This window comes from Vitis vinifera, chromosome 14, assembly GCF_030704535.1.
Source record: "Vitis vinifera cultivar Pinot Noir 40024 chromosome 14, ASM3070453v1".
In the NCBI taxonomy this organism is placed as follows: domain Eukaryota; kingdom Viridiplantae; phylum Streptophyta; class Magnoliopsida; order Vitales; family Vitaceae; genus Vitis; species Vitis vinifera.
The window spans coordinates 16,268,101-16,284,119 of NC_081818.1; the positions used below are offsets into that span (position 1 = coordinate 16,268,101).

Here is a 16,019-nt window from a genome sequence, read left to right on the forward strand (position 1 = left end):
CCATCCAAGTTCAAGATTGGAATCATGTTAGTGAAGATGTGAAGGAAAACATTTGGGCCTTAGTATTGGTATATGCTAGTTACTATTCAATCTAAATTGTAATGTTATTGTTTAAAAATGATACCTCTTATTTATACATGAAATTTTAATGCAATACAGGAAAAATATGAACTAGAAGAAACATGTAAGAGCTACATTCTTCAATGTTGTGGAAATTTGTTTAGAAGATATAGAAATAAAATGAAGGCCAAGTATTATAACCCTTATAATACAGATGATGAGAGATTGTGCCATCGACCTCCACACTTATCGGATGATGATTGGAGGTGGCTCATCCACTTTTGGGGAAAACTTGAGGCCAAGGTAAAGATAATGATCTTTTCTTGATAATGTGTCTTATGATACTCATATTCACATAAAATGATATTTATTAGTTATATCTAACCTAATACTTCATGTATATAACTTTTATTATGTTTCTATTACCTATATAGGTGACTTGCTATTTTTTAATTGATGTAGGATATCTCAAAAAAAAAAAAACAAGGCAAATAAGGCAAAACAAGTGATAAAGCATACATCGAGATAAAAAAGTTATGCTCAAATTCGATATGAACAGGTTGGAAATTTATTATTAATATGATTTGTTTGTACATAAATAATTCATCATAAATAACTCAATTGTTTTACTTATAAGAATAGGCACAAAAGAAGGAGGATCGAAGTGAGCCTAATAGAATTGAGATGTTTGCCCTGACACACACAAGAAAAGATGGGATGCCTGTTGGTGATCATTCTAAGGAGATTATGGTAATGAAGTAAATAAATTTTATATACTTGTATTTCAATCATAGCCTCATACTAAATTATTTTAAAAGTATAACAATTTTTTTTTTTTTTTTTATAATTCCAGGATCAATTTCAGCAATTACTATCCCAACCTGAGGGGACATCTTCTTCTACTTCTGCATCATCTGGAACATCTACATCTGTATCATCTAGATCTGTAGCATCTACATATGTAGATGAGATATATACTCAAGTCATGGGTCCAGAGAGGCATGGTCGTGTTCGAGGGTATGGATTTGGTCCTACTCCTACCTCAATCTTTGGTTATACTAGTAGAAGGCGATAAAGAGTTATTCTTTCAACACAACTTGAAAACGCCCAAGAGATGCTAATAGCTGCAGAACAAAAGTTTACAACTGCAACTGAAGAACTCTCAAATGTGAAAGATGAACTCTCACATGTGAAAGAAACATTTGAAGAGAGGTTGATAGAAGTTCAAAGGAAGACACATGAAGAATTGAAAGAAGAGTTTGAAGAAAAAATGATGGAAATGCAAAGAAAAATGCAAGCACAAATTCAAGAACAGATTATGCAAATAATGCAACAATTTCAGCAAAAGCAGTAGAAATTTGAAGATTTTGCTACATCTGTATATGATAGATTCTCTTAACTTTTTTGAAGATTATGCTACTTATTTATATGATAGATTCTCCTAACTTTTTTTTGCTTTCTATGACTATTATGTGATGTTTGGTTGGTTGATTTGTTATATTATGTTAGAATGTGAAACTAAATTTGAATCCCTTTGTTTTTTGTTTGTTTGGTTTTTTTTTTTTTTTGTTATATTATGTTTTTTTATTTAATGACTTATATTGATATATAAGTTTTTAACTAGCTTGGAATAATTGATTGTAATATATTGAAATTGGTTTAATTGCTTAATTGCATATATAGGTCTAAAATGGGTTTGTTTGGGTTTATAACAGGTTTGGGAAATTTTAATTTATAAAAAACCAATGTCCAAATATAACAAATTTTAGTCACGGCCACTAAAAAATTGTGACCATAAGTGTACTTTTAGTCACGCTCAATAATGAATCGTCACCAAAATTTGGGGATAGGCGATCATCATATGATTAATTTCAGTCACAATCATTAATAGTTGTGACCATAAGTGGACATTTTGTCATAATAGACTTAATGATTAGTCACGGTCACATAATTACCGTGACCATATACCTATATTTAGTTACGATTAATGAATTGACCGTGACCATACGATCATTTTAGTCACGGTTAGGGCATTGACCGTGACCATAAGATTACATATAGTTACGGTCATTTTATTAACCGTGACTATAGACATATATTTAGTCATGGTTAGAGAATTGAGCGTGACCATAAGTTTACATTTAGTCACGATTAGGGCACTGACCGTGACCATAAGTTTACATTTAGTCATAGTCATTTTATTAACTATGACTATAGACATACATTTAGTCACGGTTTAGGGCATTAACCGTGACCATAAGTTTACATTAATCCATAAGTTTATATTTAGTCACGGTAACTTACTTGACCATGACCATAAGCTTAGATATAGTCACGATTGATAATTTTACCCATGACTATAAGTGTACATTTTATCACGTTCATTATTTGACCGTGACTAAAGGTTAAACATATAGTCATGATTTATTACCTGATCATGACTAAATTAACTTAATAAATAGCAAAGTATTTTGAACTTTTTGGTCACAGTTTTAGTATGGTCGTCACAAAAAAAGAAATCATATGGTCACGATCACTTAGGAAACCGTGACCAATACCTTTAGCTACACCTCATATTGTGACGATTGATTACGGTTTCATAAGACCGCGACAATAGGTTTTGGTCGCGGATATATAAGATTTGGTGACAATTGGTGACCGTCACCAAAAATCCTATTATTGTAGTGTGGGGTTGTTTTTCTACAGGATGGGAGCTTGTTTTAGATAACCCTTTGAGAGGCATGTAGAGAGTGAGCTTTTTGAAAGAGTAGAAGCCTTAGAGAGGAAAATAAGAAATCTGCATAAAAGGAGGAAGAGGAGAACAAATGAGGTTTTAGAAAGAGAGAGAGTTGTGAGTAGTGGGGATTTTTTCAGATTTTTTTTTGGAGGGGGGGACATTCAAGAAAAAGTTTTCAGCTAGAGAGAAAGGAAAAAGAACCAAGGATGACATGGTGATTCTCTGGTTTTAGAGATGAAAGAAAGATTGAAGCCAAGCTTGCATGCTGCTTGAGTGGAGATTGCCCAGGTATGGTTCCTACTATCTTATGTGTTTTCACTTATCATGTTCTTCATTTTTATTTTTTTTGTTTCTAAGTTTTTTTTTTGTGCTATTTAGGCGTGTACTGTTGATTTCTAGTAAGTTTTTTTAGTTCCTTTATGGTTCAATTGCATCCATTGATTGTTTATACTTGCTCGAGGAACCTATACATGAAATCGTCCCTGTTATTCAAACAATATGAGAAACACTCTCATGCTTAGTTTTCTTAAAATCATTCTGGCATACCCACTGGTTTTCAAGCCCATGGAGGACACATGAAACGAGGCTTTCATATGTTTATTTGCTTTTTATTTATTTATTTATTTTGTTTTGCACTTCCATAGGTTTTCCTCTATTTTTATCTCTGTCCTCGGATCCTCTATTATGCTATGGTTTCAGTCTTTGTCTATGTATTTGGGTATGTATTGGGGAAGTGACAGAAGTGCATGTATGAGGAACGGGTGCATAGCAAGAGAGATAGGGTTTTGCATGGCAACTCTAGAGTATTCAAATACTATGTTGGGATACTCATGACGATGGTATGATCGTTGCTCTGATAGGAGCTCTCTATTACATTAGTAAGAAGTCAAAGATTTTTAAGGAATATTGATTTTAGCATACCAGTAATCAAATTTCTTTCCATTTTCATTAATCATTTTTTTAATATATTTTTCATATATGTTTGTCTTTGGGATGATTAAATTTTGATTGATATAAAAAATCTTATTTTTCCTTGACCTATAAGATTATTTATTTATTTATTTTCTTTTTTACTTATTTTTATTTGTCAGAATGATGACTATTTTTTTTCTTCTTGCAAAATAAGGATATTTAAGAATTGAAAGTTATATTCCTTACTTTATTGGACAATTTGGAATTGACTTAGAAATATATTACGTTAAAGCAAATAATTATTAAAGAAAATAAGTGAGGTGAAAAAAAAGATCAATATTTTGTTTATTTGCCTCCATTCAAAGACATCTCAACTTTTTGCTCAAATAAGTACATTAATATGTATTTGATGTTCTAATTAATGGATTAAAACATAAGCTAGAAGTCATTCAAAATACTAACTCATGAAAACTAATAATACTAGATTAAATTTTACTAGCATTTTTTGAAGGGAAAGAAATTGAAAATTGGTTTAATGGCCCTTCTATTTTAGATCTCATGGGTCAAGCATAGTAGGTTCCTACACAAATAGAGTTGAGTATTTATGTACATGGATTATGTATTTGGAAATGAAACAGAAATAGTAGTTTGTGCTCACAAAAATCCCTTGGTTGTTATGAACCATGAGATGAGAACACCTAAGCATGTCAACATTGCACTCTTGTCCTTGCTGCAAGAAACTAAACTAATTCCTGAGCAGCAACTTATAGCAGCTGTGGCATCTGAAGGATTACAATCAATTCTTGGTCTCTATGGTTTCTCTTAATACCAATGTTTTCAGAATCAGATCGATCATTGAATCAAAAAAATTACCAGTTCATGGTTCACTAGTCGAACCAATAGTTGAATCGCGGTCAAATCGGTGACGCCATAAATATATAATTTTAATATTAGTAATTTAAAAATATTTATAAAAAATTAAATATAAATAATTTAAAATTTTAATAAAATAAAAATACTTATAAGTAATTAAATATATAAAAAACTTAAAATTAAAAATTTAATAATATGTCATTTTTATATTTAATATATCAAATTAAATGACAGAAATAAATATAAATGTATTTTTAAAAAACCCCAATTTTTTAGATAATCCAATTTTTAGGCCATTTACACTCATTTTTCAGAGAAGCCATCTGTACCTTATCCCTATTTCTCTTCTTTTTTTCCATTTCTTCTTCTAGTTGCTCCCTTTCTCTTCCTCTTCTCCATTTCCTCTTCCAGCTGCTTGCTCCCCTTTTTGGCTTTTTCCTCCTTTTTCTTCTTCTCCATTTATTTCTTCTCTTTACTTTTCTTTCTTTCCCTCTCTCTCACCATACCCACGCCTACCCTGACCAGCAGCCACCTCACCGTCGGTAGCAACTCAAGCGTGACTAACGATCGCTGACCAACAATCTCCCATTCCCACCATCTTGCTATCTCTCATATATATATATATAAAAAAGAAGAGACATGCAGTGAATCATTCGATTCACTACAAATCGACCGGTTCACTCGGTTTGCCGGTCCAATCGTCGGTTTTAACGGTTCGAGGCCGGTTCAATAGGTCATCGGTCCAAAAGGGTGGATCGAACCGGAAAGGTCACCGGCCAACGGTCGGACCAGTTAGACCAGCCGGTCCGATCCGGGTTTTAAAACAATGCTCAATCCATTGTGACTGATAAGGCCCTCCAAGGGTTTGAGGAAAGCTCCCCTTCATATTATCTCGCTCCACTTACATTGGTTCAGGCAAATCTGCTGCCCATTGGACAGGTGACTATAAGGACACTTGGAATGATATGAAGTATTCAATTTCTGCAATGCTGAACTTTGGCATATTTGGGGTTCCGGATATTCTGCGTTTGGATTCATCTGCTTTTTGTGAACTAGAATGCACATAGGTCCAGTCCTCCATTAGTTGAATTCAATTCTTGCCGTGAAAGCTGAGATACAATGGGCACTGGTTTGAAAAGGGAGCAGAAGACTCTGGTCAACAAGCGTACTCAAGATTACAGTAGCCGCTCTTATCCTTCAAAGCTGAGAAATTCAAGAGTCGATTAGTAAGCACAAGACATGCTAAGCTGCTTAGGAAGTCAATAGACTGTCTTGTTGCAGGTCTGCTTATCATGTCAGGATCTTTTGTATATGGAGCATATATTTATTCACACAAAAGGATCACTGAAACTACAATAATCTGTACAGCTTCTCCCAAGTAGTTCAAGTACTCTTGGTGGATCCTAAAGCCAAGGGCATCTTTCAATTCAGGGTTCTACATGCTCAGGTGTCAGGTTCAAGTTATGAGCCGAATGATGTTTGGCATCTTTATAATTGTTGCTATTGCTTATTTACTTCTCCAACGCTCAGCAAGTTCAAAACAGACAATTGATCACACTGCTTCAGAATATTCAACAATCATAAGTACCTACCTTGGATCAACATCATGGCAAAGGGGCCCAGGAAATTCTGCGTTCATCCATGCAACCCCTGGATTCCAAATGATGACTGGTGGTGACGCATCGGCCCAACAATATAATGCTCCAAGTTCCATTATCCGTGGTAGAAGAGGTGAAATCAGAATCTGCCACTGTCAAGAGTCCTGAATCGGATTTCAGGATCCCTCCAGAAACTCAGCGTGGAACTCTATCAACATTGGAAGATGTGATTCCCATGCTTCGTTGCAATTCTGACAGTGCATCATGGTGTTCTCATCTCTGACAGTGCACATAGTGGAAGCTCCTTGCCACTTCCCCACCATGCATGTAGGGAATCCCAATGAATACCACCCAAAACCTTTGCATAACCCTCCATCAAAATTCCTCCTCTCCAACTGCAGGGCATCTGCATTTAGACAGCTTGTGCACTCGGAGTTTGTCAACTGAATATTTGGAAATTACAATTTTGAGACTACAGCTTAAAAATAAAATATATAATTCTATGCATGAAGATGTTGGTAGGACATATCACGAGTCAAAGGATCGAAATTGATGCCATTTTCTACAGAGAAAACTCATGGGCATACTATTCTACAGCTGTGCTTCTCTTACCAGAACTCATTCCATTGCTGTTAATTTTTTTCGATGATGGAGGTTTACCCATGCTTTTGTCTTTGCCAACGAGTAGCCTCTTTTCTGAGTTTGATAATGTTGCTGCTGCTAGATTGCCCAGAAACTTTAGTACCATGCTGATGATGAGATTGAGTTTCTTATGACTTACCAGAATCTCCCACCTGAAACTGTGTCCGCCACCTTGAAGAAGTCCGTGAAGACCCTTGTTGCACCTCTATTCTAGCGACTAGCCCAGTGGGTGAAACAGTTGCTAATATGATGAACAAGTCAAGAGTTTACAAAAGCAAATCATATTCCCGAGTCAGTTATCAGCCAAGATAATTCCTAATGGAATTCCCTACTTGTTTATGCTCATGACCATTGAGTACCATATTCTTCCTCCAGAAAAGAAAGTTTCCTAGAGATCGTCTTCAACAGGAGCAATGGAGATGGAACTTGGAATCTTCAAAGAAATAAGGTCCAGGTTCAGTTGCAGTTTTCGGAAGATGAGCTATTGTCTGTTGCTATAAGGAAGGTCACAGCATCTGCAAGCTGAAGTTGGAGATTACCACACCTCAATCTCCTCTCCAGGTACGAAATTTGGACACAGAATGGTTAAAGCTGCTACATACAGGGTGAAGTTTGTAGCATCCACAAAACAGCCACATCTGATGACAAAGGCTTCAAAGCACCCTAAAAAGAATAGGAGTCAACACCATGCCTGTTATTGAGGACGAGATGTTTGGGGTTGACAACTTGTGTAGGATCTCTGCAAAGGCTGCATCAGAAGCTTCGGGCTTGCTGAATTTTGGATCTATCATCATTCTTTTCCCACCTTCCCGATTACAAGCGGTACAGCTTCGGCCATGCATTGCCACCCTTCTTGGCCCTTCTTGACCCACAGTGCAGAGTCTTCCTTTTGGTAGCACAATCCTCTGTTTGTTTTGAATTCACTTATCCTGAATGGAAATTTAAGGGGCTAGATAAGAAGAAAAGAGCAGTTTGACACTTGGCTTTGATTTGCTTATTTTGGTGTATGAATTTATTTATTTTATTTTTTTCGAGAAACAACAAAGTGATATATTAAAATAGGAAATAAGGAGTACAATAGAAGGATGAGAAATTCATCTACAAACAAGAACTAAACAAAAGAAAGACCAAAAACCATAAATCATAAGGTAATTACAAAAGCAACATCTACTTGTTAACCCACACCCTTGGAACTACATACTGCTACCAAATGCAACTAAATCACATTAAAGGGGATGCCCTTAAAAATTGTGGTGCAAGAGACCCAAAAAGAAGCAATGAAATGAATAGTATCCCCAAAACCCTTTGAGGTCCTTGCCTTGTCCTAAAAAATCTTAGCATTTCTTTCCTGCCATACTACCCAAATCAAAGCAATACAAGCAGTTTACCACAACACTAGGCCTCTCCTAGAGCTTCCTAATCCCTTATATTTAATGGTCATCATGTCACAAATACTCCTCTGGGAACCCAATCCATCTTGGCCACATTGAATAATTTGTGCCACAATTCCATTGTTAAAGGACAATGAATGAAGAGATGATCTACTGATTTTCCATACTAAATACACAATTTATAGATATTAGAATTGGGGGCTTTGTATGGTCTTCTTAACTGTAGTATGTCATTGGTGTTTACTTTCTTGTGTGCCACTAACCAAACAAAGGACTTGACCTTAACAAAGACTTGTGATTTCCATGCAAAATTAGTAGGAAATATTTTGGTGTATTTTGAAAAAGTGTAATTCAAACTTTCAAAGATGAAGAACTTTTAGGTCTATGATTGAAGGAATGAATTTTTCATTTGGTTGCTCTTAGCGTGGTCTTGATATTCATTTGGATTAGAGAACCCTTTATTTTGAATTTCTTAGATACCCTTCATTGTGGTTAGCTTGTTGCAAGCTAACTTTTTCTTTGTTTGGTGCTTACTTTGGGATGCTTTGTGTATATTGCCTATATACGTAAGGTGCACCCTCCACTTTTTGGTGCTCTTAATACATGTTTTTGTTGTCTATCAAAAAAAAAAAAAAAAAAAAATCCTACAGTTGAGAAGACCTTTTAAATCTATTAGGCCTAATTGATGTGTTTAAGTAAGGAGAACGAAGAGTATATTGATCATCTTTTTTTTTTTTTTTTTACATTGTCTATTCATAGAAGTCAAGATTAATTAGGTTCCACTCAAGAGTATATGTGATATGATGTTCATTTCATGTAGCGGTTTGGGAGAGCTTCAATAGAGGCCCTTTTGGAAAATAGCTTGTCACACATTGTTTTAAATTGCTTGGTAAGAGCGATATGTCAAAAATTTTAAGGAAAAATGGAGGATGATAGAGGGTTATGGGATTTACTTGACTTATATTCCTCTTTTCTAGCCTTGTGCATTGAGGCTTTTAAAGGCATTCCTCACAATGTTATCTAACTCAATTGGCTTTCGGTGTGTAAATAAAAAAGGTTTGGACATCCTTCAGAGGAGTTGCATTTGTAGTCTAAACCTTTGTAAAAACTCCTTGTATAGTAGAGGAGGTCAATCATATTATGATTGAGTTTTTTTAGTAATTATGGGGAGGACTCCTTCTTCTTCTCATGTTTTCATTGATATAAATATATACATCTCTTATTTCTTATTAATTTTTTTTAAAAAAAGAAATCTTTTAGGTGCTCCCTTCTAAGGTGGAAGAGTTGTTATTAGGATGACCTGAGAGCTTGAGGGGAAAATTTGTAGGATAGTATGGAGAGTTGTTCCTTTGTGCCCGTTTCAAACAATTTGGGGGGAACAAAATAGAAGATATTTTGAAGGAGTTGAGCGGTAAGAAATGACAAAAAAAAAAAAGGAATGGACTACTAGAGGGGTGAGGGATTCTTTTGGAATAAACCTTTGGAAAGACATTAGAAAAGGGTGAGAAGATTTTAGTGTTGGAATTTCTATTCGAATAGGAAATGGTAGATGTACAAGATTATGGTGGGATCGGTGGATGGGGGAGTTTAAATTGAAAGATGTACAACCTACTGTTTTCGAGATGTCATCCCATAAAGATGCTACATTTGTTGACTAATGGGAATGAGAAGGGAGCAAAGAGGGGCATTGGAAGATTCAATTTAGAAGACCCTTCCATGATTATGAGATAGAAGAGGTTACCCATTTTTTAGAGCTTCTTCACTTGTTGAAAGTGCAAGAAGGAGATGACACATTAATTTAGAAAGATGATCAGAGGGGAATTTTCAATGTCAAGTAGTTTTACACTTCCCTAAGGGATGAAAATAACTTAGGTTTTCCAAGCAAAGAGATATAGGGATTTTGTACTTCTCTTAGAACTTTTTTTTTTTTGGGAAGTTGTTTGGGGGGAAGATCTTAACTATAGATACTTTAATGAAGAGGGGATGGAAAACAACTAATAGATGTAGCCTTTGTAAAGATAGTGAAGATCAATCACATTTTGATTCATTGTGACAAGATTAGAGACCTATGGACCTTTTTGTTAGCAGTTTTTGGTGTTGTTTGAGTGTTTCTAGATTCAGTGAGAAACCTCCTCCTAGAATGGAAATTTAAGGAGCTAAATAAGAAAAAAAAAAAAAAAAAAGCAATTTTCCACTTGTACTTGATTTGCTTGTTTTTGTGTATTCGAAAAGAACGTAACTGAAGGACTTTCGAAGACAAAAAGTTTTCAGGTCAAAGATTTAATGATTTTTTTATACGATTACTTTTAGAGTGGTCCTGGGATTCTTTGGAGTTGGAGAACCCCTCTATGTTGAATTTCTTAGATGCTCTTTATTGTGGTTAGAGCCTTGCCCTGTTTTTGTAGTCTAACTTTGTTTGGTGCCTTTTTGGGTTGTTTTGTGTATGCTACCTATATATTTAGGTCACGCCCCCTTTTTTTAAACACTTCTTAATACATGTTTTTGTTATCTATCATAAATAAAAAATAAAAATAAATAAACGCCCCATAAAAGAAAAGAAAAAGTCTCATGTTTAAGGATAAAATATTGGTTATAACGGAAATATTGGTGGTTGGATTTTATTAATGGATTAGGATATGTTAAAAAATATTGATAGAAATTTTGATAAAAAAAAAAATTCATAGGACAAAAATTAATCAAAACTCATAGAAATGTTGGGGAAAACTAAAGAAAATGATATTACAACTTAAATAATGCATATATTAAATTTGTTTTATTAAAGAAAACTATCTATGTATGATAATTTGTTGCATTCACTAATAATGTAGAAAATCTAGAACACATTTACTAAGCATATTTAATAACAAGTTAAAAGGAATTTAAAAATAAAATAATTAAAATTAATTAATTTATTATTAATATTTTTTTCTGTAAATGTGGTGATCGAGAATGCCTTTAAAATGATTATCTTTATAGTATTCAAGATATAAAAGAAATGATAATCTATGTATTGTAATGATTAAAAATATTAACAATTTTATGTACAAGTTATGTTTTTCTTGTATTTATATAAGGAAAGACTCATTAATAAGATTATTATGATTTTTTATATTTTTAATAATATATTAAATGGAATTCCAAATAAAAAATAAAAAATAAAAAATAATATAATTGAAGTTAAACCTTAGGAGGGACAAATAAAGTTTATTTACAATTGTATCCATTTATATATTTCAGGGGCCAAGTTGCCTAATTGGTTAGCAATGTAACATCATGCTAGAGACTTGGGTTGGAATCCTAGCTCTCCTTAATTTTCCTTTTAGGCTTGTATTGACTGGTGTTGACCTTGCTTTGACTGGTCAAAGTGCCTTTAGATGGTGAAAAAAATCTACGAAACTATGATAGAATCAGAAAAAAACTCAAAAAATTGGTAGATAGGTACTGCAAGATATGTCGTGTTGATAGGCAATAACACTCCATATATCCTCGTGTATTGCCAATATTTGACAACATTTTTATCCTTGCTCATTTGCTCCTCTTTCCATGGTTTCAGCCTCCTCAAGCTAGTCATTCTACTGTTTTAGATTTTATTGATTAGTTAGATTGTCAAGTGGAGTTGTTTTTTAGTCTCCTCTCCATGTATTGGTGCCATTTGTATACCGCCTGTACTTGGGGTTTACCCTCCTTTCGTTAGGCGTGCGCACCTGCACGCACACACAGATATATATAGCTCTTAGTAGGCTACACCACAATGGGTTTGTCGTCTACCTAATGTGCATGCTTGAAATTTGACTAAGATTTTAAGCAACTTAGTCGCTACAAGATCACCTAAATGGTCTTGCTTGCCTATTTAAGCAACTTAGTCGCTACAAGATCACCTAAATGGTCTTGCTTGCCTACCCCTTCTTATTTCTTTTCCTTTCTGTCTTCACTTGCTGCCCTCTTGTTAACTACCTAAATTTTCCTTGTGAGTTTGATTCATGTACTGTAGCGTTAATCATCAAATCTGCATGATTTTATTTCACTTGGAGGGAGCTATTAATGTTGGAGACTGCATATTCATGTCCGTTGTTTTGCTGGTACCCCTGTAGTTGTCTATGGTTAGCCTAAATCTTAGAAATTCTCTTCTTGATTTTGTGCTTGTGGAAAGAAAGCCATGCATACAACAAAGGGAAGATACTTGTTGTCAGCAAAGTTCCATTGCCAAATTACCGGGCTGATCTTGATGAACGCCACGGATCCACACAAAAAGAGGTGTACATGATGTTTTAAATTGATCTTCTTTTTCTTTTATCAGAAGGTACTTGATATACATGGAAAATAGTTTAATCTCTTTTCCTATGTGTGTCTTCGATTTTCATTTTCAACCTTTTTACAGATACGAATGTCTACAGAAACAGAAATAAGAGTTGGTAATCTGTTGGATAGCTCTCATGAGGTGGTTACCGTTGATGGTCCTTCTGCTGTGTCCTCACAAGGGGTTAAACCATCATCATCTGGTGCAAGTATTACATCATCAGAGTCAAAGTTGGAGATTGATACTGTGAAGGAGGGTCTTAGTGTTGAACTGAAGCAAAAGCAGGAAAAGATGAAGGTACTTCTTGCTAAGTTGTCCAGGTCACAACACTTTTGGACGTTATCATTCTTATGGAATAATTTTTTTGATCAGTATCATTCTTATGGAATAATTGCTATGAACATTTGATTTGCTTAAACTTCATATAAATATTCATTTATTAATTACCCTCATGTAACCTTATTGGTTACTTGCAGGGAAGTAATAGTGTGAAGATGATGCAGGTATTTAGAGAAAAGCTTCCTGCATTCAAAATGAAATCTGAGTTTCTGAAAGCTGTTGCAGATAACCAGGTGTAATTTTGTATCTGATTCAAATTGAAAATGTCATTTTATTATTTCTCATGAATTGACATGATAGTACATTCTGAGGGACCAATATTCAAAAGTTTGTCTTTTGAATGGTCATATATTTTTAATTGGAAACACAAGTATTACTAATGAAGGAAAAAATTGTGTAAAAGGTTCAAGGAAGAGAAATCCTTCAAAACGAGGAAATTATCCTAACAAACAGAAAGCTAAGATTGCTAAGACTATGATCGTATCCCTAATCCCTCTCAATTGCCTATATCTCCATAAGTCCAGCATCCAGAACTTCCTTTTTCCATCATGAAATGATGACAGGAAAGACCCCTTTAATAATACACCATGAAAAACTAGTTGGACCACTTTGCATAAGCTTTCAGACTGCTGTAGCTTGGTTTCAATTGCAATGGTAATCCCCAGAGTCTGAAGAAGTTGAAGATATAGAGCCTCTGGAATCTCTATCAATCCCTCTTATGGTTGGCTGATTTGGACTTCCTAAATCACTTCATCTAGGTTGATTTAATTGTTGGCTTGAGCTGTGACTAGAAAAATTGTAGGCCAGATTTGTTAGAATCCCTTCTGTTAAGGGTCAACTATTATAGTAGGCGTAATTTGTGTATGGCCTAATTTAGCTTCTATTTTTTTCTCTTTGTATTGATATATAACCATACTCGTCTCTGTACTGAAACATATGGAAAAATATATGAGCAATTTTTTACATTAATATTATTAGTTGATTCACTCAGAAGTCTCCCGATCATAAATACACCGCAATCTAGGTGAACAAATTCCCATTCAGAGTAACACTCTCAAACTCTCTGGTAGTCGACACCGAAAAGGAAGACAAAAATCTTATCCTCCTACAAATCTTCTACCATTGTTTCCCTACCCTGAAATATCCTATAATTCCTCTATATCCAGATCACCTGGGGCAATGATTATATTATTAGGAATAGATTGCATGTCACAATTTGGTTTGCCCCTTGACTCCCTATAGAAGACTGAGGCAAGATGGTGGCTGCCACAGCTATAGAACATGGCATGCAACTTGTTCTTTTAGCCTTTGCTCCATCCACAAAACAAAGACTCAAGCCATCCCTTCTGTAGCGATGGTGTTAGTATAACAACTCTCTGACCAAAAAAACAGCAATGGTTCCTAGAATCTCTTAAGACTCACTGAACACTGTTGTAAATCTGGATAGACATTAAGTGACAGCTTCAACGAGGTTATTAAGCATAAATATCACTCATGGGCTCAGTGGGTCCTATTTCAATAGATGATCTTGGCGAAATTTGCATTGCAAATTTGAGATTTCCAAGTTGGTATTTCGCTTCTTTAGTATGGTATGAGTGTGTGTGTTGTTATGTGGAAGGCAGGCAGGCATGGGGGCACTGCTTATTGGGAAGGTGGGAGGGAGATTTGGTTTATCCTAACCAATCAAAAAAACAAAACAAAAGATTTGGTTTTCTCCTAGAAGCCTTTGGGTTCTCAAATCATTCTTTGTAAATTCTTTAGTATGGTATGAGTGTGCGTGCTGTTATGTGGAAGGATGAGAGGCATGTGGGCACTGCTTATTGGGAGGGAGATTTGGTTTTATCCTAGGAGCCTTTAAACAATTGAACCCTAGCCGAAACAGTGATCTCTTCGTTCTGGCTCTCTTTTCCCTTCTCCTTTTCCTTTTTTTTTTTTTTTTTTTTTTTTTTCGGCTCCAGATTTTTCAAATGCTTGTTGCTTTTTGGTATATCCTTTTCTGTGTGCTCTCTGTTGTCCTCATTGGTTCATGAGTTTTAGCAAAACTTCTTTGGTGATAATGAATTGTGTGTTAATCACTTTATTTAAGTGGCACTTAAGTTTCAATGACTGATTTGGAGAGGGAAATGCATTCAAATGCAAAATGTACGTGCACATGAAATGTGGAACATCTGGGAAGCATATCCCTTTTTTCTTATAAAAGTTGTGCTAACTAGATTTTAATTTCCAATGAAGTTTTGCCTTTTAGCTAAATTTTCTAGTTGTCATTAATAGCACATATTATTCTCACTGATTCTTATTATTTTTGTTGGGATATAGATACTGGTAGTTTCAGGAGAGACAGGTTGTGGTAAAACGACACAGCTCCCTCAATTTATCCTAGAGGAGGAGATATCATCTCTTCGAGGTGCTGATTGTAAACATAATTTGCACTCAACCCCGTCCTATATCTGTCATATCTGTTGCGGCTCAAATTTCCTCTGAAAGGGGTGAGTCTCTTGGTGAAACTGTTGGTTACCAGATTCGCCTGGAAGCAAAGCGCTCAAACACGTTTGCTATTTTGCACCACTGGAGTACTACTTCGGCAGCTGGTAGTATATTTTTTGTACCTGTTATTTTCCTTTGTGAAACTTCATTCTTATATTTTGTTCTTCAATATTTATGTCTATATCTTACTCGGCATTTTTAGAACTTGGAATCTCTCCTCCTTACATGGAGGTTGATTCATGCATTAGTTAATGATGCTGTTTGTGGGTGTAACAAGAGGATCAATGCTTGTCTATGCTTAATGTCATTTGAAGGATTAGTTGTTGTATAAGCCTACTGGGATGGCACACATTCTGATGTTTTCTTTTCCTTGCTCTTGTGATTTTGATGTTAAATACAGGTTCAGGACCCGGATCTAACTGGTGTAAGCCATTTGCTAGTGGACGAGATTCATGAAAGAGGCTCCTCGGCGGCCAGATCTGCGTCTTATTCTAATGAGTGCTACCGTTAATGCTGACTTGTTCTCCAAATACTTTGGAAATGCCCCAGCCATCCATATACTGGTATTGTGGATCTTTTTAGTTTTGAACTTGTTCAACAAATATTTGTGTATTTATGCAATATTATCCTTCAATATGCTGGCAGGGATTTACTTTCCTCGCTGCGGAGTTGTTTCTGGAAGATGT

The 16,019-nt window shown here is 35.0% G+C and overlaps 1 protein-coding gene and 1 long non-coding RNA gene across 2 annotated transcripts; both read left to right on the top strand.

Annotated features, from left to right (window-relative positions):
* Positions 1-535: 535 nt before the first annotated feature.
* Positions 536-1,591, top strand: LOC104881544 (uncharacterized). Its single transcript, XR_009467677.1, has 3 exons — positions 536-619; positions 703-810; positions 914-1,591. It is a non-coding gene; the product is annotated as an uncharacterized LOC104881544 (long non-coding RNA).
* A 4,689-nt stretch (positions 1,592-6,280) lies between these two features.
* On the top strand, positions 6,281-15,789 carry LOC104881586 (DExH-box ATP-dependent RNA helicase DExH1-like). The gene is made up of 8 exons (XM_059742712.1): positions 6,281-6,437; positions 12,364-12,467; positions 12,592-12,807; positions 12,987-13,084; positions 14,468-14,501; positions 14,611-14,685; positions 15,166-15,262; positions 15,734-15,789. The coding sequence occupies exons 1-8, from the start codon at positions 6,281-6,283 to the stop codon at positions 15,787-15,789; spliced, it is 837 nt and encodes a 278-aa protein (XP_059598695.1).
* The last annotated feature ends 230 nt before the right edge of the window (positions 15,790-16,019 follow it).